Raw genomic sequence first — 20,970 nt, 5'->3', positions numbered from 1 at the left:
GGTACTGGGGTATTATTTAATCTGTGGTACTATGTTCCATAGCCAATTTGTATTTTGTTTTAACAGTAATTGATCGAGGTCAGTTTTAGATTGATAGTCATTCGATTAACAATCGATAATCGACTATCGAACGGCAACACTTGACGTCAAGTTGACGGACCCGGACTTGACTTTGATTGATTGACTATTGTTTGTGGTTTGTTTTGAGTTTTGTGATTTGAGTGAGAAATAATTGAGATTATTTTTCTTCTTAGTACCTAGGTACCTATTGAAAAAAATTGTACCCGTATACACGAAATTTGTGATCAAAAACACAAAAACTAGATTATAGAGAAATAAAGGAAGTAGTACTCATTAAATTATTCGTTAGTTACGAAATCATGATGGCAGGTAAGTAGTTTTTTATTACTTTTATCTTTTCTCAGGAACATTATTACTATGGCTTGAAAGCGTAGTTTGAATGAATAGTGGAAATAAAATGCCACTAATTACTAATCAAAAGTAAAAAGTAACTATCTTTATATACGATCTACCCTTAGTAGTTTACCTACCTTTGTGTAAAATGGACCTTCTGAATGTAGGTAATAGAAGAGACAGATCACGTTCACCTACAAGAGTAGACACTACTGGACGTCGTCGAGAGAGCAAAACTCAAGATGTTAACAAACAAACTGGAGATAATAATATAGGAAATGCCAATGTTATGAATCCCATGTTGATGCAAAACATGTATCAACAAGGTAAGAGCTATAAATAGAGCTAAAGAGCTATATATATTTATGTAATTAATGAGAATAGACTAAGCAAGTGGTATTTGTTAGTATTTAGGCAAGTGGAAATCCCTTGTCTCTGCTTAATCCCATGGGAAACAGGTAGTAATAATTACTGCTTAGGTCTTACAAGTCTACACACTGGCACAGTTTAACAGCATGGTTACCAATGAAATGTTTTGATTTTCCTTGTCTGACTTAACTATGCACATCAGAATTTTCTTCACCAGAAAATCTTTTTGAATTCTCTTTTTATTTGCTACGAGATTTTGCCTCCGGCTTAACCTTTGTAATTTCTCTGTGAAAGCAGAATGGACATACTTAATTTTCATAAAAACTTTCACATCCCATTGTAGGCATTTTATGGTTGATTTGTAAAAAATAAAAGTTTTAATGGCCATCTTTAACTACATGCATACTAAATTTCATCAAATCTGGTCCACCAGAGGAAACTACATTGTCCTTAATAACATGATACTTTTAATGCCGATATTTCTACACAGAAGTCAAAGCCAGTAAATTTTGCCACACTGAGTAACAAACTTGTACTAGATTTTGCCTCCGGCTTCACCTTTGTAATTTCTCTGTGAAAGCGGCATGGACATACTTAATTTTCATAAAAATTTGTTGATTTGTAAAAAATAAAACCTACAAATTCTAAATGTTCTCTTCTCATTTTTGTAAGATGAACTTTATAGTTGCGTATGTTGGAAAGCAGGAAATATAAACTGTTGAACAATGAATAGTTTTGTATGTAAATAGTATCAAAATGTTATAGGAAATATGATGATGGGAGGTATGTACCAAAATATGATGATGGGAAATATGATGGGAGGAGGCATGATGCCATCTACTGGAATGGAAATGATGTCAAACACTGCCTTGAGTACAGGTATGGGAGCAACTATGGGTACTGGCATGGAAATGATGCAACAGACTCCAATAGATATGGGTTCTATGGCTGCTCCTATCCCAGCACCTCCACTACCACCTGGCCCTGCGCCAATGGATATAAGTATGATGGGGGGTATGATGATGGATCCATCAATGATGGGTATGTACCCAAATATGACTGCTGACATGACAACCGTTCAGGAGAAAAAAGAAATAATTTTAAAGCATTGCAAGCTCACCCCCCCTGCTCCTGGGTCTGCACCACCGCCTAGACGTGCCCGACCACCAGGCTGTCGCACAATTTTTGTTGGAGGGTTGCCTGAAAAAATTAGAGAAAGTACTGTAAGAGATATATTTGAACCATATGGAAGGATACACACATTGAGATTGTCAAAAAAAGATTTCTGCCATATTAGATTTGACAGGGAAAGTTCTGTGGATGCTGCCATGCAGTTAGCCGGATATCGAATCAAGTTAATCAGCAAGGATGATAAGGATGAAGAGGATGATTCTAAATCAACCACAGGATGGTTGCACGTCGATTATGCATTGGTATGTTACACTTTTAAATGTTGATACAAACATAACTGCAAACATCAAAACATTAAAACCCAATCTAATGAATCCCAAAAAAATTGTAAAATTTATATTTTTGTCTCTTATTATTGCGTATTCCCGTTATCACCGCTAAGCCCGGTATTTTAAGTTTCCCTCCATGGCTCCAATGCTATTGTTGTCTGACAGCTGATACGACTATTAGGCTTTAGTCGCGTCGTACAACATCTACAGAAGGATTTTGGAGTGATGCTATTCTAGGACGGAACCACACTCAGGCCAATTTTTATTTTTGCCATTAAATAAAAAGTTATGCATTTGTCATAACTATATAAATCGGTATAATTATTTATATTTTATAACTTGTAGAGCAGAGATGATCAAAATGAGTATGAGCGTAAGCAGCGCCAGGCGTTGCGACAACAACAGGCCCAGATGCAACAGCTGGCGCAGCAGGAAATGGCCACCCGCACTTTGGGAGGCTTGGGGGGCGGCTTCCGCAGGTCACCGTCTCCCGTCAGAATCCAGCCATTCTCTAATGCAGCTATTGTCCAACTTAATGAAAAGATCAAGAGTGAAGAGCATTTCGCAAGTACAATTCCTGTAAGTGATTTGAATAATGTTAGAAATTGAGCACCATTATCTGATTATACATCTTATAAAGTTATGTCTAAGGAGTGGGTTAAATTAAATTCGATTTGCGAGATTTTATTGAAAATAGAAAGACTCGACTGAAAGGCGGACAAATTGAAAGTTTTATCCATATTGTCTTTTCTTTACAGACTTTGATTGCATGGCTGGAGAGAGGAGAATGTTCAAAGAAAAATTCAAATCAGTTTTACTCTATGATACAAGCAACAAATTCTCATATTCGTCGGTTATTCAATGAAAAAATGCAGGCAGAAGAAGAATTGCAAGAATGCAGGGAAAGGGTTAAAAATCACATAGAAAGGGTTATAGAACAACGTGAGTACTTTGTGCATTACAATATTCTAAAACACATTATCGCACTAAGGTAAGAAATGGTCTCTTCAACACCTATGTACCTGAAATCTTTTCTAGTAATTCTTGGTCTAAAAGACATGAATCAAACAATGGACTACAAAAACAGGTTAACTCCATGTCAAACTAAAATATCAGTTTTTAAAATCTACATATAGCCAGTAAAGACATGTTGAGTAATTTATTATATAGTAAAAGTCAAAATGATCTCTGAAACGCTAGATCAAATGGTCGACGGCGTGTAGCGAGAAAATTGATTGAAGCATTTTAAAAGTGCATTGTGACTCATTGGTGATTGTAAAAAGATTTTATTTATATGGTATAGTAAAAGTTTGTGTCGTCGTCTACCATTTGAAAATTCGTTTTCTCTAATCCACTGAAGAAAATAGTGGATTATTCAAAATTTCTACATTTAAGTGTATTTAAAATATATTGTTTCATGCCATTGTAATAATACAATTAAAACAACGAGGTTTTGCTTAACAACAATTTTGTAGTATGGTGTTGTTATCACCTGTCTCTATAATATACTGACTTCTCAACATTTGAGTTTTGAACGTCAATTGAAGATATGTGCTTCTGGAAATGACTCATTGCTCAATGTGTTTTAATAAATTGAAATAATTGTATCAAATTGCTTTTATTACAAGAATACAGAAAGACATACTTAAATGTAGAAATGGCTTCAATGGGGGACTGGACTAAAATGCATTTTTTAAAATATATTAACACAAAGCAATAACAAAGTACGCAAATATTTTTATATTGTGCCAGTTCCTGATTGATTTATTAAAAAAAAACAATGACTCTGGTCACTCTCTGGTCTGCTCAAAACTTTCTAATATTTCACAACACAAGGCTCGGTGAACTCTGCAGATAACGCTTCTAAGTATATTGTACAGAGTGCTTCTGAACATTGGAATTTTAAGTTCCAAATACCTATTATGTTTTGACAAATTGTTTTCGTCTTTAATATTTACACTAATTATACATCCTAATTACGTTACAATGTAACATAAGAAAGTAATTTGTTGAAACAATGGGTTCACGGTCAAAGTCATGTCTGGAGGGTCCTCTAAGATGAAACCAGCCCGCCTGCTATATTCCCGACAGCGACATCGCCGCGGTTAGGGTAGATCTAGACACGCGTCGCGTGCTCTCGTATCAGATTGAGGGGTCGACCGGTCGCGAATGTACGATGGTATGTGTGGTCAAGCGGTCTCATGCAAACTCCATAACATAATTGTTTGTGAACCTCAGTCGAGCAGGTGGCGAAAGTATTCTCAGCGGCAGGCCATCAGCGCGTTTGGGATCATTTCACTAAGCCTCAGCGGAAAAACATTGAGACATGGCAGAAAATGACACAGGTACCTTACCTTTTTATTTTCAGTTGAAACAAAATTATTCCCATTAATTTCAATTGAAAATAAAAAACCAATCTGTGAATTTTAAGAATACATATTTTGTTATCAAAGCTTTAAAATGTTTTTCATTTTAAATTTGTAGAGGAAAATAGGTTTAAAAATTTTATCCATAGCTTGTTTGGAGTTTCTGTAACCAGTCACAAAGAAGGTGAGTCTTGAATCTACATGATGGGGGTACACTAATTGTATAAGTATTACATGAAAACTAATATTCATAAAGTGCTCAGTATTATCATACTATCATTGTTTTACAGGAGTTCAATTCTCTAAAAGAAGAATTTATGGAAAAATTCTTCAATGAAGATAATGAATATAACAATGGTTACAATAACAAAAGTCTTTCGGACATGGGAAGCAGTGATGAAGTACAGAAGTTGAAGGTAACTTAAAGTTAGCCTGTGCCTATATCATTATAACTATATAACTAGTAAATATTCAATATATATATTGCACCCTGGAGCGCCCACTTTCGGGGAATATATGGGTATAATGTATTAAATATTATCTGAATGGACTGCTTCGTAATGATTGTATAATTTCAGCTAGAAAAGGAGAGTCTTCAGTTCCAACTGGAGGCATACAAGAATGAAGTAGAAGTCATAAAGGCAGATGCGCAAAAGGAAATGGAGAAGTTCAAGGCACAGTTCATAGCGCGCCAAGCGCTTCAAGGCGTCGTAGAAAAGAATGTAAGATTTTTTACATTCATAATTTTACTGAATATTTTTACTATCGAAATTATATAAAAGTATCGAATTGTACACAGCAAAGACAGTCCACTTTCCTGTGTACACAATCCATGTTCTATTTGCAGTTAAAAATTAGATTATTATTAGCCGCTTAAAATTAGATTTGCTTAAAATCGAATTTTAAGCGGCTTAAAGAGAATATAAAATAAAGAGAATACAAAATTAAGCAGATAAAATCCTTGCATATTATAGAAAGAAGTCCCCCTGTCGCGTCTGTTTGTATGAACACAATAAACTCAAAAATCTATCTGGTCATTGACGGATTTTTGTACGATTTTCACCAATAGATAGTTTGAATGCTGAGGAAGGTTTTTTAGTATTTCCTTGAATATAATGTAAAATATAATCCAGTGGAAATAAATGTGCATACAAACATTATTCAGACAGATCCAAAAACAATTCCGTCGTGTTCCATCAATATTTAACGACGGCAATGAATATTATTTTTTTAAAATTATTTTTGATGCAGACTGACAGAAATTCTATAAATTGATTCTATATTATTATTTTCTAAAAGAAACGCTCTACTGTGAATATTTTATGTAGTCAGGGTTCTTATAAATCACTATGTATCACTCGAACCGTGTTTGCGACCCTCCACTAACGTCTAGTTTTCAACATACATATCCTTTGTTCGTGAGAATCTAATTCAGATGTCGTTCGCGAGAGAGAATCGGCGACTTTCATTTCTGAACTTCGGTGAAATTTCGGTGAACTTTCTAACCATATAATGGTTTTATTCTAGCGAAGCCGATAACATTTTTGAGCAGATTTGGGCATCCGCCCTCGACTAGTTGGTCATCATGCTGGACTGCTACTGCGACGCTGGAAATCCCTGGTTCGGATTTCCCCGGATAGGTTAAAATGAAAACTTATCTTTTTCAGATTGACTTGGGTCTTGGAAGTTTATATACATATTTATAAGCTATAAAATATAATATTTGTTGAGTTAGTACACAGTCTCGGGACTTACTTTGGGGCTGTCTAAATATGTGTAATTTGTCCATAAATTGTGAACTCTTTCAGCCGCCGTTGCCGCAGCCGGTGGTGAAGCCGCCGCCGCCGCCGCCGCTGCCGGACGACCTCGACACCAAGGTGCAGCTCACGCAGGCAGTGGAGGCCGGCTGCGGGGAGGCCAAACTTATTGGCGTAATGTCCGCTTTTCTACAGGTAACTACCACTAGCCGTGAAACCATATCTGATGCGGTTATTTCTAATAATAATAAATTAATTTGTTCAAAGTCAATTTCTTTCTGCAAAAGTGTTACTAACACACTTGCATTCTTTGCAGAAAATGCAATTTTCACTGCTGCTTATATGGACAGTAGCATCGTAGTGAAACTATCAGTAAGCGATCCAATTTGCAGTCATACGGAAAAAAGATTTATCTTACATTTTTTTCGAAATAGACTAGTTTTTTCCACCTTGGGGATTAGATCTCTATCACTCTATCACTAAGAGTCACGCCCCATTGCTCCGTCGTGCTCCGTTGCGACGACGCAATACGTCACGACCCCGTTGTTTTTTATAGGTTTTATACAGACACACCTTGATGTACGATTATGATGATGTGCATTGTCTGTAGACGGACGTCAAACGACGTAGCGTAGTGAGCAATGACGACAGTACGCCGCTTGTTAGACACTTGTGATTCCCAGGTGCACCCGCACGGCGCCAGCCTGGACTACGTGGTGTCGTACGTGCGCGCGCTGTTCCCGCACGTGACGCAGGCCACCATCCACCACGTGATGCAGAAGCACCCCGACGTGTTCGAGCGCTCCACCAGCGGCGTCGGCGCGAACATCGAGAGCCGCTGGTTCTTCAGCGCATTCAAGAAAGACGAAAAACCCTAGCGCAAACGTAAGAAGTACCGCATCAAGCCGCTTAGCATTGCAATGACATTCATGAAATAGGCTAGTGGTCACAGTGTAGTGATAGTGCAATTGACTTCATACTTATGTGAATGTGTTGATGTGATAGTTATATAAATCATCTTTTAACTGTAATACCGTTATGTCATGTTATTTATTACGTAATGTACCAGTAAAACGAATACTATATTAAACAATATATAATTCCATAGAACTGAAGTAGATTATTAAAATACTTCAAAATATTATAAATCAATTCATTTATTTCACTGTGAAACGTGGGTTACAAGGGATGTTATAATAGATTCTAGGAAATTAGCTATCTGCTTTTTTCAAACCGTGAAGCGTGCATATTAATTTTAAAATTGTATATAAAAACCAGCTTTTACCCGCCGCCCCACCCGCGTGAATTTTCTACGGCAGTAGGTATTTTTCGTAGATACAAGAAACTACTTTCGCATTTATATTAGTCAGGATTAGGATTTTGTAATCTCGTATTTATTTTTACACATAACATTTTTACGTGTCCGGCTGTTTCGCCTGCAAATCGCTGACGGCCTGCAGGTACTCGGCGGTGGCCTCGGCGATGTCGCGGTCGGCGAGCGGCGCGTCGTCGGCGGCCGCCGGCGCCGCGTCGCCCTGCCGCAGCTTCAGCCGCAGCTCGCGCATGCGCGCCTCTAATATGCGTTCGCGTTTGTTTTCTCTGTCCAACATCTACGTTGGTACGGTGATACGGTCGAATTAGACGAATGTACATTTAAGGACCATCTATGGGCACACTAGCACCACTAGCACATTTTTATCAATTTATTTTAGTGAATCGTTTGAACCCAGGATGACATTATTCATAGAATTTTGAAAAGTTAATACTTTTCCATTATACAAAATATGGTCAAATTTTACGACAAGGATTCCGGTGGTCACTGTTTCCAATATAAATAAAACTACAATGCCTACTTTCTAATACAATCAATTATCTATCTTATTAAATGTCCATTTAAACATTTTAAGGTGATTTATATTCCGCTATCAATTAAAATATATTGATAAAAATGTGATATTGGAGTTGGCCCAATCTTAAGTGTAATACTATTTTTTTAATTATCGGAATAACTTCAGTTGTTTCCGAATTTGTTTAGTTTAATCGATTGTTTTCCGTTAGAGACTCACAATATCGAAAAACATAAATGAGACGGAAGATGAAGAAGATTGAAACCAAATACATAAATTTAACCGTTGTTCCCATAAAATAAGTCCTTAATTCTTCACTTACATTGGTTAAAAGTGCCTTGTCGTTTTTGTCTGCTGTGCCCAAGTTTTGGGAGAGTTCCGCCAAGTAAATGGTTCCCTTACTGCTACCACAAGCTACCAGCAGTCCCTGAAATTATCAAAATATATTAGTACTCTTAATAAATTTCGACAAATGAGTTCATAAAATAGTTACTTACACCTTCGTGCGGACGCAATCGTACCAAAGGCTCGTCGCAAATTTGAGCAGTAACTATCGGTCCGCTCCGTCGCCGTAACAAATCCCAACATGACAGACAACCATCCCATTGAGTAACTAACATCACTGAAAACCTGATGACCAACAAGAAATGTACATATATTTTTATAGCAAGTGATTGCGTGTTCTTTATTTTAAGAAAATTATTAATTTGTGTCAATGTTATGTCATTAATTTACTTAGGTACTATTGTAATTTACCTGATAGGATTCCAAGCACCATCAGTAAGTTTGGTACGATGCGAACATGTCCACAAAATGGCCGACTCGCGGCAGTCTTCGCTCCAGACCCGCGCTGTCCAGTCTCCTACTGTGAGGAAATTCTTCACGAACGTGGGATTCCTTTGCAGAGCATATACGGGTCCTAGATGTGCTTCGTACTACGTAGAATGCAATAAGTTATCTTTAGTTTACTATGAGTTATTGGAATAGCAGAAATATGATGCAGACCACATTGTTAAAATATTTTTCAAAATCTTAAATATTGTTTAAGTAAATATTATTTACCTTGGTTGGTAATTTTTCCATGTCGTTCTTGCCTTTTCTATTTCCTCCAATGACTAAGCCTGTTTCCGTGCCTACCATGAATCTGAAGAGATTTAATGATTAATTGCACACGATGAAGACATGTCTCAAGTTACCTGACCAACCAGTCGATGTGGGTGGCTTAATAAGAAATTTTACCTCGTCGGTATTGTAGATTCGTATTCCAATGCTGAAATTCCAATTGCGTTTTCGATGTTATGTGAATCCGTTGGATTTTTCACTAGGTCTATAATCATGGAATCTGTTGGAGCGTCCATGTTTCTCGTGTCCCACCTGTTCAACACAGTTATGGAGAATTATTAAACACTAGATGTCGCCCGGGGCTTCGCTCCCGTGGGTATTTTGAGATAAAATGTAGCCTATAGATATGTTGTAATAATGTACATACCTTTGTAATGGTGAAAGAATTTTTGGTAGTTTCGGAGTTTACCCCCTCAAACATACAAAATCACAAACGCTTACCTCTTTATAATAATAGTATAGGTAGATAGACAATTTCACTGTTTATATATTTTTTTTCTTCTGAAATCTACAGTATTATATATTGTTTGTGGATCTATCCATCCTATTAATATGAATTGTTAGATATACCATTTCACTACTCCGTCTGGAGAAGCAGAGAAGAATTCAGCGCCAGTTTTGGAATTGATGAATAGGACGTTGCGCACGAGGTCTCGATGTGCCACGTGCGGGGGACATAAACTGACGGGATCGCCCCCTTTGCGCATGTCCCACCATCCGACCTGGATAAAAATTAATGTTATCTATGTCATAATTTTATACTTCCTTGTCGATGTCATACGCAATGACTTTTAGTCAGTGTTAATGACTACCATATGCTTTCTCCATTCCACACACGGTGCTAAGTGCAAAAAAAATGTCGCGAGGTTTTGGAATACTACGTGATATCTTTTCTTTGCCCTCTATGGGTATTAAATTAGTATGCCTTGTTGGTGTGGTATGAAATTAGTAATACCTGGCCATTCATCATTCCTCCAATGAGGGTATGAGGATCTCGCGGGTTGTATATCAAGTCCAGCAGTGGTTGTGGTGGTTTAATAGCCAATTCAGGGGCATTTGCATTTTCTGAAATAGTATCATGTTCTTATGTATATATATTCGTATCACAAACATTGTGTTCAATATTCATAGTCGTTTGGTGTATTACCTACCTATATCCCAGATGTAGGAATACTGCATAGCCCTATTGTTTCTTAGGAGGTCGATGTCAGCATGAGCGCTTGCGAATCGCGCCCCTCCTTCGCATTGCCACGAGAGCGACCGCACGGGCCGCCGCGCGTTAGGCTCCCGATACACGTTCACAGTATGGCAGCTGCTCCGCTCCACCGGCGGTATTGATGGCAACTCCGAATAGTAGATTTGGTACATGTCCACTGCGTTGTTTTGTAAGATGTTATGTTCCATGCTCTGTTTGAATAATCTGTTTTTTTAGCAACATATTTTGCTTAAGAGCCCTGCTACATAATAGGGTAGGAGATTATGCTACACTAGATAAGGGAAGTTCTTTATGGTGGCGCTAGTATGAGGGTTGGTGACCTTCTTATAAATATCCTTTGTGTTTCGCTCATTTATTTTTCTAAAGTTTACCTTGTAAATAGTGCCAATAAAAGCTTAATATTTGTCTATAGCCAAAAATAAACGACAATATTTCTACGTACTCACATGGCCCAAATGCATTATAGCGTGTATATAGGCATCATCTTTTTCTATTTTACGCCGGTACCTTTGCATGGCTTCGGGATCGGACATATTGATATCTTTCGGCCAACCGCCTTCTACATGATTAATGCCTGAACACGTATATTCTGCTCTAGAATGAAACAAAATACGTATGTACTTCTGTTCTATTTAAAAAGAAATATGTGAAATAGATACCTAATTCAAATTTTTCATGACATTTGATCACACACACACTCCCAGTTATATCTTTGATTCAAAATGAATTTTATTCAAGAAGAATTATGTATGTTTAACTTACCTTTCAGAATTTACCCAATGCTCTGACATGGTACCGGTATTCTGTATCCCCACATGTACCGGATTCCGTAGTATATAATCCTTAAACAAAGCTGGGTTGCAGGGTATAATAGCAAGCATCTCCGGTCCATGGTCTTCGAACAGAAGTTGTTTACCAAACTCTTTCCTCCGCTTTTTATACTCGTATACCAGTTCAGTGTTCTCTGGTTTTTCCATGTTTTTGTTACATCACCGTTTCTATGTTGCCTACGTTGTTAAGCTCTTATATTAAATCAATATGGTTCCAAGTTCAATGAGCCTTCATTCAATGAGGAATAAAACATAATTATGGAAATTATAGTTACTTTATTGAGAATATTCACAATAAACTGACAATTATCATTAAACAATTTTGAAATAAATAAATCAATACAGCGGTATTGGGTCCGCCGGCGACGCCCTACGGAGACTGAGCACCATGAGGCGCGGCGGGGACGCAGCTAACTTGGCGTAGCACTGCTCCAGGAGTAAGCGCCAGCGAATAGCTGATCTCTCTTCAGTCGACATGGCCTTTAGTTGCTCGCCCTAATAAATACAGCATAAAATAAATGTTTATAATAAAAGACACAGCAAAAATAATTTCGAATTAATTTTGAAAGGTTTTAGTTGGTTGATACATAAGTACACGAGAAAAAAAATTGTTGAAATTTTAAAGAGCATTTTTATTTTATTTAAATAATGTCTAGCTAATAGTCACTTAGTATGGTATAAACTTACAGAACAGCCCAGAGAGTCTTCTAAGATGGTTATTTGGAGGTGCGCGCCCATTTCTCCGGTATGGTCTGCAAAACGCACGCGTATTTCTTCGTCGCCACTAAAAATATAACAATCATATTTATCAAGGTATGAAAAAATTGCCACTGTGGGCGACAAGTTTGAAGTAGTATATTTTGCTCTGGAAAACGTAAATTGGTAATAAATATTAAGTTATAAATGCGCAAGGCTGTCACGCATTTACGGCTAAACAGGGCCAATCATGATGTGGAATAATTTAATGAACTGTGGTCAAACATACGCTTCTGCCGGTGGAGCTATGGGCAACAGCCACAAGTTAGCTTTTAAAAAAAAATATCGTGAAATCAAAATGCTAAAGGATCTAGATCATAATATTGCATGTCAAAGGATAGTCCTCATACCCTGCACTGAGAAGTTCATCCAAGTCGAGATGTATGAGCAAGGCGTGCAGCGAAGCGCAGAAGGGCGTGGCGTTGGCGAGGCGGTCGCGGATCTGGGCTACGGACGCGCTGCTCACGCGCTCCCCGCTCCACGCCGCCCACGCGGCTATTTCTCCACCACCTACGATAAATGTATCATCTTATCATAAAGCTATGGCTCGCCAGTTCACAGCTTCTACATACCAGTTTCCACTGTGTCGCTCCAGCGGTATCTGGGGCGCCCCAATACAGAACAGAAGACCAAGAGGCTCTCGTTTCGAAGATTTTTAAAGATTTTAGAAAGGTATTTATGTTTTCCTTCACTGGTGAAATAAGTGGTGGTCTATGAAATCGTATACTTACTTAGTATATTACCTAAGTAAATACTACCTTAGTATAGTACCTAATAGAAGTGTTACAAACACACAGATAAATAAATTACAACATTTTGTAACTGTTGTGTGGGAGCATCTTTATAGCATGTAATGTTTTGAGATAGGCTTGTGCAATACTTACGTGTGCTCGACTGGTTACGGATATAAAGTCTCAAAGACTCAGCGTCGGCAGTGTAGGGTTGGTGAGTGACGACAGTTCGCGAACACACTTGGACCTTAACCCCACGATTTCTCCAGGAAACTCGCGCATCGGCTATAAATAGCACGCTCTCTAGGCAACGCCATTCTTCAGCTCTGATAATAAAATACTGTTGTGTAAATCTTCTAAAAATACAGGCAATTCTAAATATGCTGCGACGGTTTGAATATGATGTTTTTACCTTTGAATAGTATCAATATCAAATGTATCCAAAGTAAGCGATGCAGGCGTTGTGTTGTCTAGAAGTTCTACGCTGCGTACTGTCATATCTGTTCCTAAAATTTTTTAAATCATATCTAATATGTAGGTTTTAAAAATGACAAGACAATTCAACCATTCATTAATTTGTGCACTTACCAATTTTAGTTCTAATACTTTTAACGGGGCTTACAGACTTAACAACAACCAATAAATCGACATAGACATTTCCGCTCTGTTCTGAAAATTAATAAGATATAATATTGAAAAATGTACATGTTTGACTAGTATCAGATGGTCAGTAGAATTTAGTACGTTGCGAGTGTCCAGGTGGGTCCCACAGTCCATACAGGTAGAGCAAACGTGAGTGACGTGCAACGAGAGAAGTGCGGGGCGGGTAGGTCGCTGCCGATATCCGTACTAAATAGGGTAGTTGCCAAGGTCAGAGAATTGTAAAAAAATATGTATAATCTAGATAAAATAGATATATTTAGTATCATTGTGATAATTAATAGACTGTAACAATGCAGCTGGATCTAAATACGAAGATTGAAAGTTGGTTGGATAGTCCATTTTCAAATAGTACCTATGCATTGCATATATAAAAATAAATTTAACCACCATAAAAAACAAACATTTTGTAACAACTTTATTAAGAAATCATCACCGTAAACGTAATATTTAATGTAGCTGTCGAACAAACATTTTACGTTACGTTACGTTACCTAACTAAACAACTTAGGTAGGTATACCTAAGAAAGGTAGATAGGTATCGCGAACATTTTCGCACGTTATGACGTCACTTGTTCGTGTCATTTAGTATGGAGCGTTTGGGAGAGTCCAAAAATGTGTGATTTTATTTTTGTCATATCTTTGAAAGTATTGTCATTATCACAGCCTTCGAATAGTCATCAAAAAAAAATTTGGCAATTAGCCTATTCATTTTGAAATTAGTATAGCAAGCACATTGACAAGGCAGCGTCAGTCTATTTAGTAAGGCTATAGAGTAAATATCAGAGCCCATGGATATATGAAAGAATTATTAAAATATGATATTATACCTTGTAGTTTTAAGATTTCAGCGATGCCACAATATCCGGCGGCTGGTTTAGTAGGAACGTGGAGTAGAGGCAAGTATGAGCTGTAGGTGTCTCCGCTATAAAGTGTCACCTCCGACATTCCTTCACTCAAAGATAGATAAAATGGAGAAGACACCTAAATTAATAAAATCATTTTACTTTTTGTACTTATTATATACGCTCTATTATATATAAAAAGTATAATGGATTTATAAGGGCACTTTATTTTTATCCCTACACTAAGTAGGTATACCTATATCATTGAAGATAATCAACCACCCAGTTTTAAATATAGGATTTACCTGCGGTCTGTATATTTCATTGTCAATGCCTTTAACACATATTTTGGGCGAACTAATTTCAACTGAAAGAAGAAGGAAAAAGGCGGTAACTCACCAGAAACGAATGCAGTCGATAAAGTCATAGTCGTCAGTAAAAATATCAAGAAAAGTAAAAAGGGTAATTTACCAACATCTCCAACAAGGAACCTTTCATAAATAGTAATTACATAATATTCAGAACCCCATACATCAATATTGATAGTGTCTACATTGGAATCTCTCATTGTAAAATTTGTGATACCTCTTGTTTCACCGTTTTTCTTTTTCGAACCTATAATACGTGGACTATTTTTGGCAACAATTATTCCAATAATTAAGGCATTCCTTAAATTTGTATTTAAATTATTAAGTCGTACTTTTTGTACTCCCGCCATTTTCTGAGTGTTATCAGGTCGTCACAGTAGGTTGTTGCGAAACTTTTCTATATTTTTTTTATTCAACTGAATAAAAGCTTTTGTATTTAAAACAACAACCTTATCTCAGATTTGTCTTCTAATCTGATCTAAAGTTTACAAATTTCTAAACATTTACCTACTGCCGGAACCTTATTTCGGAAACGGAAAAAGTTAAAAAAAAAGACTACATATATTTTTTTATTTTTAGAGGACAAAATAATCCTACCAAGGAATATTATATATATATATTACGTAAAGCTCAGTGCAGATGGCGTTACTGGTACAACTAAGTTACACAAATATTGGCAATGGAGGCAAAAAGCGCCAATTTTCAATATTTTTGTTGTAAATTTACAACCAAAAATACCTTCTACGCAATCGTGGTGCGAGTTTAAAGAAAAAAGAAAGGATTTAGTGGATTTTTCTGAAAATAATAATATTTTAGGTTATGTACTGCATTATTTGGTCAAAAGTGGACATAAACTTATATAAACTTGATTTTGACTGAAGATCTTACCTGAATGAAGTCCACATTTTAATAAGTCTTCAGGTGGAAGTGTTTCGAGCTTCTTTTTGACCGTTTAATGGCTTGAAAATTTTACAGCGTGAGGCGTATCTCATAGTTTCCGAAGTTATCTCAAAGTCTTATCTTATGGAAAACGATTTTTCCTAATATTTCGGCACCCGAACATGCTACATTGTTGTATATTTTCACAAACGAATGCTTACATAATGAAAGGATTAATAAAGTACTCTAAAATAAACGTTTTAATTGACATAGCAAAAGGCGGCAAAGCTTTTGTGTACCTAACATACAGTGCTGTATTCTGGCGGGATAAATATGCAGTAATACTAGTGTACTAGTATTTGTGTACGAATCCTACTTGATCAGACAAAACCATAGATCTAGAAGGGACCTGCACCATGGATTTAGTACTTCGTTAACAGTACCTTGCGCGCGACCACGGACAAAACAGACAGAAGCGGCAAAAAAAGAGAAAGTGGGTGGCTTTCTTTTTATTTTAAATATGTGCATCCCTTTCTCTTGGTCAATCGCGTACATGCATCGCCCATGCTGCAGTCTGCAATCGAGCGAGTTCTGCATAGCCCTCATTGTACATGGGAAAAACCGGAAAACGTTACTCCTTTTGCCACTTTAGAAAAAAAAAACCCGCTGTCAGTGTCTTTGTTACAATCAACAAAAAAATATTAAAGAATGAAATTGAAACATCACACTCATCACAGCTGACAGCACAGTGAAGTGAAACATCAAACATCCCGCGCAATCGGATGGCTGCCTTGCAAATTGATAATTTATGCTTGCTTGCTATTTATTAAATATAGACGAATAAATACATTATATATATTTAGAATGCTTTTTAAAGTCGAAAGAAATAACAGTACTGCAACAGAAGAGGATTTTCGTCCCAACGAATTAGAAAGACACATTGAAGTCTATACAGATTATTCTCAGCGATTTTACAGAGTATCTCGTGATTTTTCTAAACAGTATGCTCATATTTATTCTGCTAGACTAAATACATTCCGTACCATCCTCGAACCTGTTATAAGAGAAAAGTGGCAACAAGACTACAAAATCTTAAAACTATGTCAACTTCGAGATAAGAATACACCTTGTGTTATTATTGGAACATTATTCAAATTTCAACAGTTAAAGCCCAGCATACTCAAAGAATTATCTGATGAATTGGAGATAATTCCTCAACCAACTAGGTTTGTGAACATACATTGAAAGTCTATTTATCATAAGGTATGGGAATTTTTCCATTTGGTATTTGTAATATTTATTTTGCAGGACCCACTTTGTGCATGAATCTGATAGTTTAGTATTAGAAGATGAGCTGCAGAGAATCAAGCTGGTTGGTGATTCAATTGATGTGCATCAAGTGGTTACTGGAGTAGTTTGTGCAGTCTTAGGTATGTAAAAGATATGAAGTGTGGTAGAAGATTATATTATTTTTATTATATGTGGTTGTCCAAATCAAAAGGGTCTTATTTGGTCTTTATTGCCGTTGTTCTAATACAAAAGAACGGCAATAAAGACCTAAGTGCTAGTTGCCATAAGGTCCCTTATGATTTGGATGACCACATGTAATGATTTATAGTTTAGTATTTATAATTATTTTAATAATTTGATAAATATTAGTATGAATATTATTACATACTATTATACCTACTCATAAATCATCACCAGAAGCATTCAAGAGCTAGACTCTCATAACTTGGTCCCTTTTTTATTTTAAAATTATCTTAATGATTTTTCTTAAAAAGTTGTAGCTTATTAAGTGAAATATGACTCGATTTTCTAATTCATATATAACACATTAGGTTCAGAGGAAGAGGATGGAGTCTTCACTGTAAAAGATGTGTGTTGGGCAGGATGTGGTATGCAAAAACCTTTGCCAGTACTCCCTAATGACAGGTATTATTTCAGTTATGAGATATTTTTGGCTAGTCACAATAATGGTGATTACTCCAGTGTGAATTATGGGAAATGTTAGTAAAAAAAATGTTGTTTTAGCTTTAAAGTTTTTATACAGATAATTTTAATTTTGATGTGAAAAACTGCCTGTGCAGGTCTAATTTCTGAATAAATGTTTTGATTTTGAATAAAACCTGCAGTAAAATGGCTATATTCTATTTGTGTGCATTGCACTGTCAAAATTTCATGTAGACTACTTTTGTCAATAACCTAAATGTATAATCATGTAAACAAACCTTAATATTCTAATTAGCAAAATACATTTTTTTCAGATATATTGTTCTTGTGTCTGGACTAAATATGGCTTCAAAGGAAGCAGATCACTTGTTTTCCTTACATTTGCTACTTGAATGGGTGTCTGGTATGTCTGGGACATTGACCTATCAGGAAGAGCTTTCAAAAATTGTTCGCGTGATTGTTGCAGGTATTGAGCTTATATTTAGAAATTAGTATCACCTTGTTATTTAAAAAAAATAATTGTATTTTCTATGGTAAAATCATAGTATTATTAATAAGAGTTATAGTGTACACACCATGACTATGGTCGAAAGTGCGCCGCGCAATCTGCATAAGCCTCCTCATACGTTTTCCAATGAGCTGCGATTAGGGCGCCAACCCAGAGCTGGCTGTTGTCATATCTCACTCACAAATGCTTCTGTGTGTAGAACAACGCTTTTATTTTGTGGTGAAAAAATATATTTCTAACACCTATAATTTTATACATTTTAATGTCCAACCCAAGCTGTATCTGTATAGACATGTCTATATGCGACCTTTTCATAACTGATAACAGTAATTAGTACTTGCAAAAACATGGAAGTTAATCTGCTAAAATTAACTCTTATACAAGAACATCTATTTACAAATACAATCACAAATGTTTTTATCTTTGAAATATCTTTTCAGGTGGAGTTTTTGCAAATTACTCCAATGAAAGTTCACTCAAAGAATCTGATGTGATATCCTCAGCTTGTACAGTCGATACTTTCTGTGCAGCCGTCAGTTCCGTGGCGCCTCTAGATCTAATGCCGGGCAGCAAAGACCCTACTGGCATTATGTTACCCCAAAAACCTTTTCATTATTGTAAGTTAAATAACCTACAATTATTCTGCAATAAAGTGTATAGTTTGTGTGCCATAAAATTGATACTAATACATTTTTCAGGTTTGTTTCCAAAAGCCATTGAATATAAATCATTTAATAGAGTATCTAACCCATATGAATGCGATATTGGAGGTAAGATGCACAAAACTGCAATTTGTTTTTTTATAGATGAATATTAAGTTTAATCTATACAAAATATTTTCAGGATTACTTTGTTTGGGATCTTCAGGAGAATCTGTGAAAGACATTAGGAGATATAGTAAAATGGATGATAATTTAGAAGTTATGCGGAAAATGTTGGACTGGAGACACATAGCACCCACATGTCCTGATACAGTGCCATGCACACCATGCATTGATTCTGATCCATTTGTTATACAAAACTGCCCTGCCATTTATTTTAGTGGAAATAGTGAAGTGTTTGCAACTGATATGTATGAAGGTAAGTTTCAAAAATAATGTTTATTTTTCATTGTAAAAGTGGTGGAGGATTTTATGTCCATTGCATCGTTGTACTAAATAAACGTTTTTTCTTTCTTTCAAGCTGAATGATTGTTTATATATTAACTACTAGCTTTTGCCCGCGGCTTCGCCCGCGTAAATTTCCCGCGGCTACAGTTATTTTTCTGGGGTGGAAGATACCCTATATCCTTTGCCATACTTTAAATTACATGTATGCTAAATTTAAGATTGGCTGAGTAGATAGTGTGAAGAAACAAACTTTCGCATTTGTAATATTAGTTAGGATTGGCGGCGCTCCAGGGCCTTGATCTCGTGATAATTTCTGTATAAGTATAATGTGCTATTCCAAGTTACATTCAACTCATCCACCAAATTTCATGGAAAGCCGTACAGACGTACATGATGAAGTAAGTAATAAACATGCTCACACAGCTAGATCTTAACTTTCACATATCCTTATTCTTACATGTTATAAAACAATGTTCTCTGCCTCGTCTCTGTTCACGATAAACTCAAAAACTACTGCCCCTATTTTCATGCGGTTTTAATCAATAGATAGTGTAATTCCTGAGGAAGGTTTAGTATTATAGTGAGCCGCAGTTTATAATATTAGTGGGATTTCATAATAAATTTTGTTTCAGGGAATATTGGTCAACGTGTGAGATTGGTGTGTGTGCCAGATTTTTGCACAACTAAAACTATTGCTCTTGTTAATATGGCAAATTTGGATTGTTATAGTATGAAATTTGGGTAGTATGTACTGTTTTGCTTCGAATATTTTTTTTCAAAATAAACGAAAACAACAAATTATTTTTTTTGTTTATCTTTGGAAATAAGTTGTAAGCGTATTCCAATAATATATTTTTTTAAAAGCGTTTACAACCATGCATGGATTTAGTACGGAGTACCTACTAATAGGGCATATTACGCAAAGCTCATCGCAGATGGCGCTACTGGTACAACTAAGGTACACAAACATTGCCAATGGAGGCAAAAAGCGACAATTTTCAATATTGTTGCAGATTTACGACCAAAAATACCTTCTACGCAATCGTGGTGCGAGTTTAAAGGAAAAAGGAAGGATTTAGTGGATTATCCTAAAAATAATAACACTATTTTTAGTTATTTTTCGACCGTTTACTGCCTCGAAAATTTTACAGCGTGAGGCGTGTCCTATAATTTTCGAAGTTTTTTATCTTAGGAAAACGATTTTTCCCAATATTTCGGCACCCGAATATGCTACAGTGTTGTATGTATATTTTCACAAACGAATGCTTACATAATGAAAGGATTATTAAAGTACTGTAAAATAAACGTTTTCATCAACTTCGCAAAGGCGGCAATGCTTTTGTTTACCTAACATAGAGTGCTGCACTCTGGCGGGATAAATGCGCAGTAATACTCTCCATGCATGCACTAGCCCGTCGTCAGTAGACAGAGAAAGCTCGACCCCGAAATATTTTGCATTTCGCTCATACAAGAAAGAGATGTGCTTGTAGAAAAGAAATGAGACAGAGTGCTGATATCTTTTATCTCATATCACGTGCCCACCGGTCCAATCTGCCATTTTGTATGAGATTAGTCGGATTGGGCCATATTATGGTATGGAAATCTCTCATTTGGTTACACTCGTCCGTAGTAACGTTTTCTTGGAGGATAAAATACATGGTACGTACATACCAGTCCAGTATGACTAAATTTACCTACCTGCACCACGTCGTAAAGTCGTAATGCAGGTATTGCATGCTCAAACAAATGTGACAATGACAAATGATGTCAAAATGACAAT

At 36.3% G+C, this 20,970-nt stretch overlaps 4 protein-coding genes across 7 annotated transcripts; 2 read left to right on the top strand and 2 right to left on the bottom strand.

Moving 5' to 3' along the window:
* The first annotated feature begins 174 nt into the window (after nucleotides 1-174).
* LOC128672926 (ecto-NOX disulfide-thiol exchanger 2-like) lies at nucleotides 175-7,514 on the top strand. Its single transcript, XM_053750461.2, has 10 exons — nucleotides 175-390; nucleotides 582-740; nucleotides 1,549-2,216; nucleotides 2,589-2,822; nucleotides 3,002-3,185; nucleotides 4,482-4,588; nucleotides 4,900-5,025; nucleotides 5,188-5,331; nucleotides 6,418-6,561; nucleotides 7,050-7,514. Exons 1-10 carry the CDS (start codon nucleotides 381-383, stop codon nucleotides 7,242-7,244), a joined length of 1,971 nt encoding a protein of 656 aa, XP_053606436.1. The 5' UTR covers nucleotides 175-380; the 3' UTR covers nucleotides 7,245-7,514.
* Nucleotides 7,506-11,612, bottom strand: Dnai2 (dynein, axonemal, intermediate chain 2). 4 transcript variants are annotated; one of them, XM_053750463.1, is made up of 11 exons: nucleotides 11,314-11,612; nucleotides 10,998-11,145; nucleotides 10,487-10,742; nucleotides 10,291-10,400; nucleotides 9,906-10,057; nucleotides 9,453-9,587; nucleotides 9,276-9,357; nucleotides 8,970-9,148; nucleotides 8,711-8,843; nucleotides 8,536-8,640; nucleotides 7,506-7,976 (listed from the first exon to the last, which is right to left on the bottom strand). In XM_053750463.1, the coding sequence occupies exons 1-11, from the start codon at nucleotides 11,526-11,528 to the stop codon at nucleotides 7,782-7,784; spliced, it is 1,710 nt and encodes a 569-aa protein (XP_053606438.1). In that variant the 5' UTR covers nucleotides 11,529-11,612; the 3' UTR covers nucleotides 7,506-7,781. The 4 variants fall into 4 exon arrangements, with proteins under 4 accessions (XP_053606438.1, XP_053606437.1, XP_053606440.1 ...); XM_053750462.1 differs by having other exon boundaries at nucleotides 7,506-7,965; XM_053750464.2 differs by having other exon boundaries at nucleotides 7,777-7,939.
* A 25-nt stretch (nucleotides 11,613-11,637) lies between these two features.
* Nucleotides 11,638-15,270, bottom strand: LOC128672930 (meiosis-specific with OB domain-containing protein-like). The gene is made up of 9 exons (XM_053750467.1): nucleotides 14,845-15,270; nucleotides 14,679-14,740; nucleotides 14,359-14,512; nucleotides 13,457-13,537; nucleotides 13,281-13,374; nucleotides 13,022-13,194; nucleotides 12,488-12,647; nucleotides 12,069-12,165; nucleotides 11,638-11,876 (listed from the first exon to the last, which is right to left on the bottom strand). Exons 1-9 carry the CDS (start codon nucleotides 15,089-15,091, stop codon nucleotides 11,718-11,720), a joined length of 1,227 nt encoding a protein of 408 aa, XP_053606442.1. The 5' UTR covers nucleotides 15,092-15,270; the 3' UTR covers nucleotides 11,638-11,717.
* A 1,080-nt stretch (nucleotides 15,271-16,350) lies between these two features.
* PolD2 (DNA polymerase delta subunit 2) lies at nucleotides 16,351-19,991 on the top strand. The gene is made up of 8 exons (XM_053750466.1): nucleotides 16,351-16,846; nucleotides 16,929-17,050; nucleotides 17,462-17,555; nucleotides 17,888-18,039; nucleotides 18,522-18,698; nucleotides 18,780-18,851; nucleotides 18,925-19,161; nucleotides 19,823-19,991. The coding sequence occupies exons 1-8, from the start codon at nucleotides 16,485-16,487 to the stop codon at nucleotides 19,933-19,935; spliced, it is 1,329 nt and encodes a 442-aa protein (XP_053606441.1). The 5' UTR covers nucleotides 16,351-16,484; the 3' UTR covers nucleotides 19,936-19,991.
* The last annotated feature ends 979 nt before the right edge of the window (nucleotides 19,992-20,970 follow it).

This window comes from Plodia interpunctella, chromosome 10 (genome assembly GCF_027563975.2).
Source record: "Plodia interpunctella isolate USDA-ARS_2022_Savannah chromosome 10, ilPloInte3.2, whole genome shotgun sequence".
In the NCBI taxonomy this organism is placed as follows: Eukaryota; Metazoa; Arthropoda; class Insecta; order Lepidoptera; family Pyralidae; genus Plodia; species Plodia interpunctella.
The sequence above is the reverse complement of the archived record's forward strand: the minus strand, read 5'-3'. Positions and strand labels throughout refer to the sequence as shown.

Coding starts and splice junctions, on each gene's coding strand:
- LOC128672926 (XM_053750461.2), top strand. Junction 2,217..2,588: donor TGCACGTCGATTATGCATTG/GTATGTTACACT, acceptor TATAACTTGTAG/AGCAGAGATGATCAAAATGA. Junction 6,562..7,049: donor TAATGTCCGCTTTTCTACAG/GTAACTACCACT, acceptor TGTGATTCCCAG/GTGCACCCGCACGGCGCCAG.
- Dnai2 (XM_053750462.1), bottom strand. CDS start 11,528: ATGGAAAAACCAGAGAACACTGAACTGGTATACGAGTATAAAAAGCGG. Junction 9,588..9,905: donor CCAGACGGAGTAGTGAAATG/GTATATCTAACA, acceptor TGTGTTGAACAG/GTGGGACACGAGAAACATGG. Junction 8,641..8,710: donor GATTGCGTCCGCACGAAGGT/GTAAGTAACTAT, acceptor TGATAATTTCAG/GGACTGCTGGTAGCTTGTGG.
- LOC128672930 (XM_053750467.1), bottom strand. CDS start 15,091: ATGGCGGGAGTACAAAAAGTACGACTTAATAATTTAAATACAAATTTA. Junction 14,513..14,678: donor ATGAAATATACAGACCGCAG/GTAAATCCTATA, acceptor TTATTAATTTAG/GTGTCTTCTCCATTTTATCT. Junction 11,877..12,068: donor AAGACTCTCTGGGCTGTTCT/GTAAGTTTATAC, acceptor TGTATTTATTAG/GGCGAGCAACTAAAGGCCAT.
- PolD2 (XM_053750466.1), top strand. CDS start 16,485: ATGCTTTTTAAAGTCGAAAGAAATAACAGTACTGCAACAGAAGAGGAT. Junction 16,847..16,928: donor ATAATTCCTCAACCAACTAG/GTTTGTGAACAT, acceptor TTTATTTTGCAG/GACCCACTTTGTGCATGAAT. Junction 18,699..18,779: donor CCAAAAACCTTTTCATTATT/GTAAGTTAAATA, acceptor TACATTTTTCAG/GTTTGTTTCCAAAAGCCATT.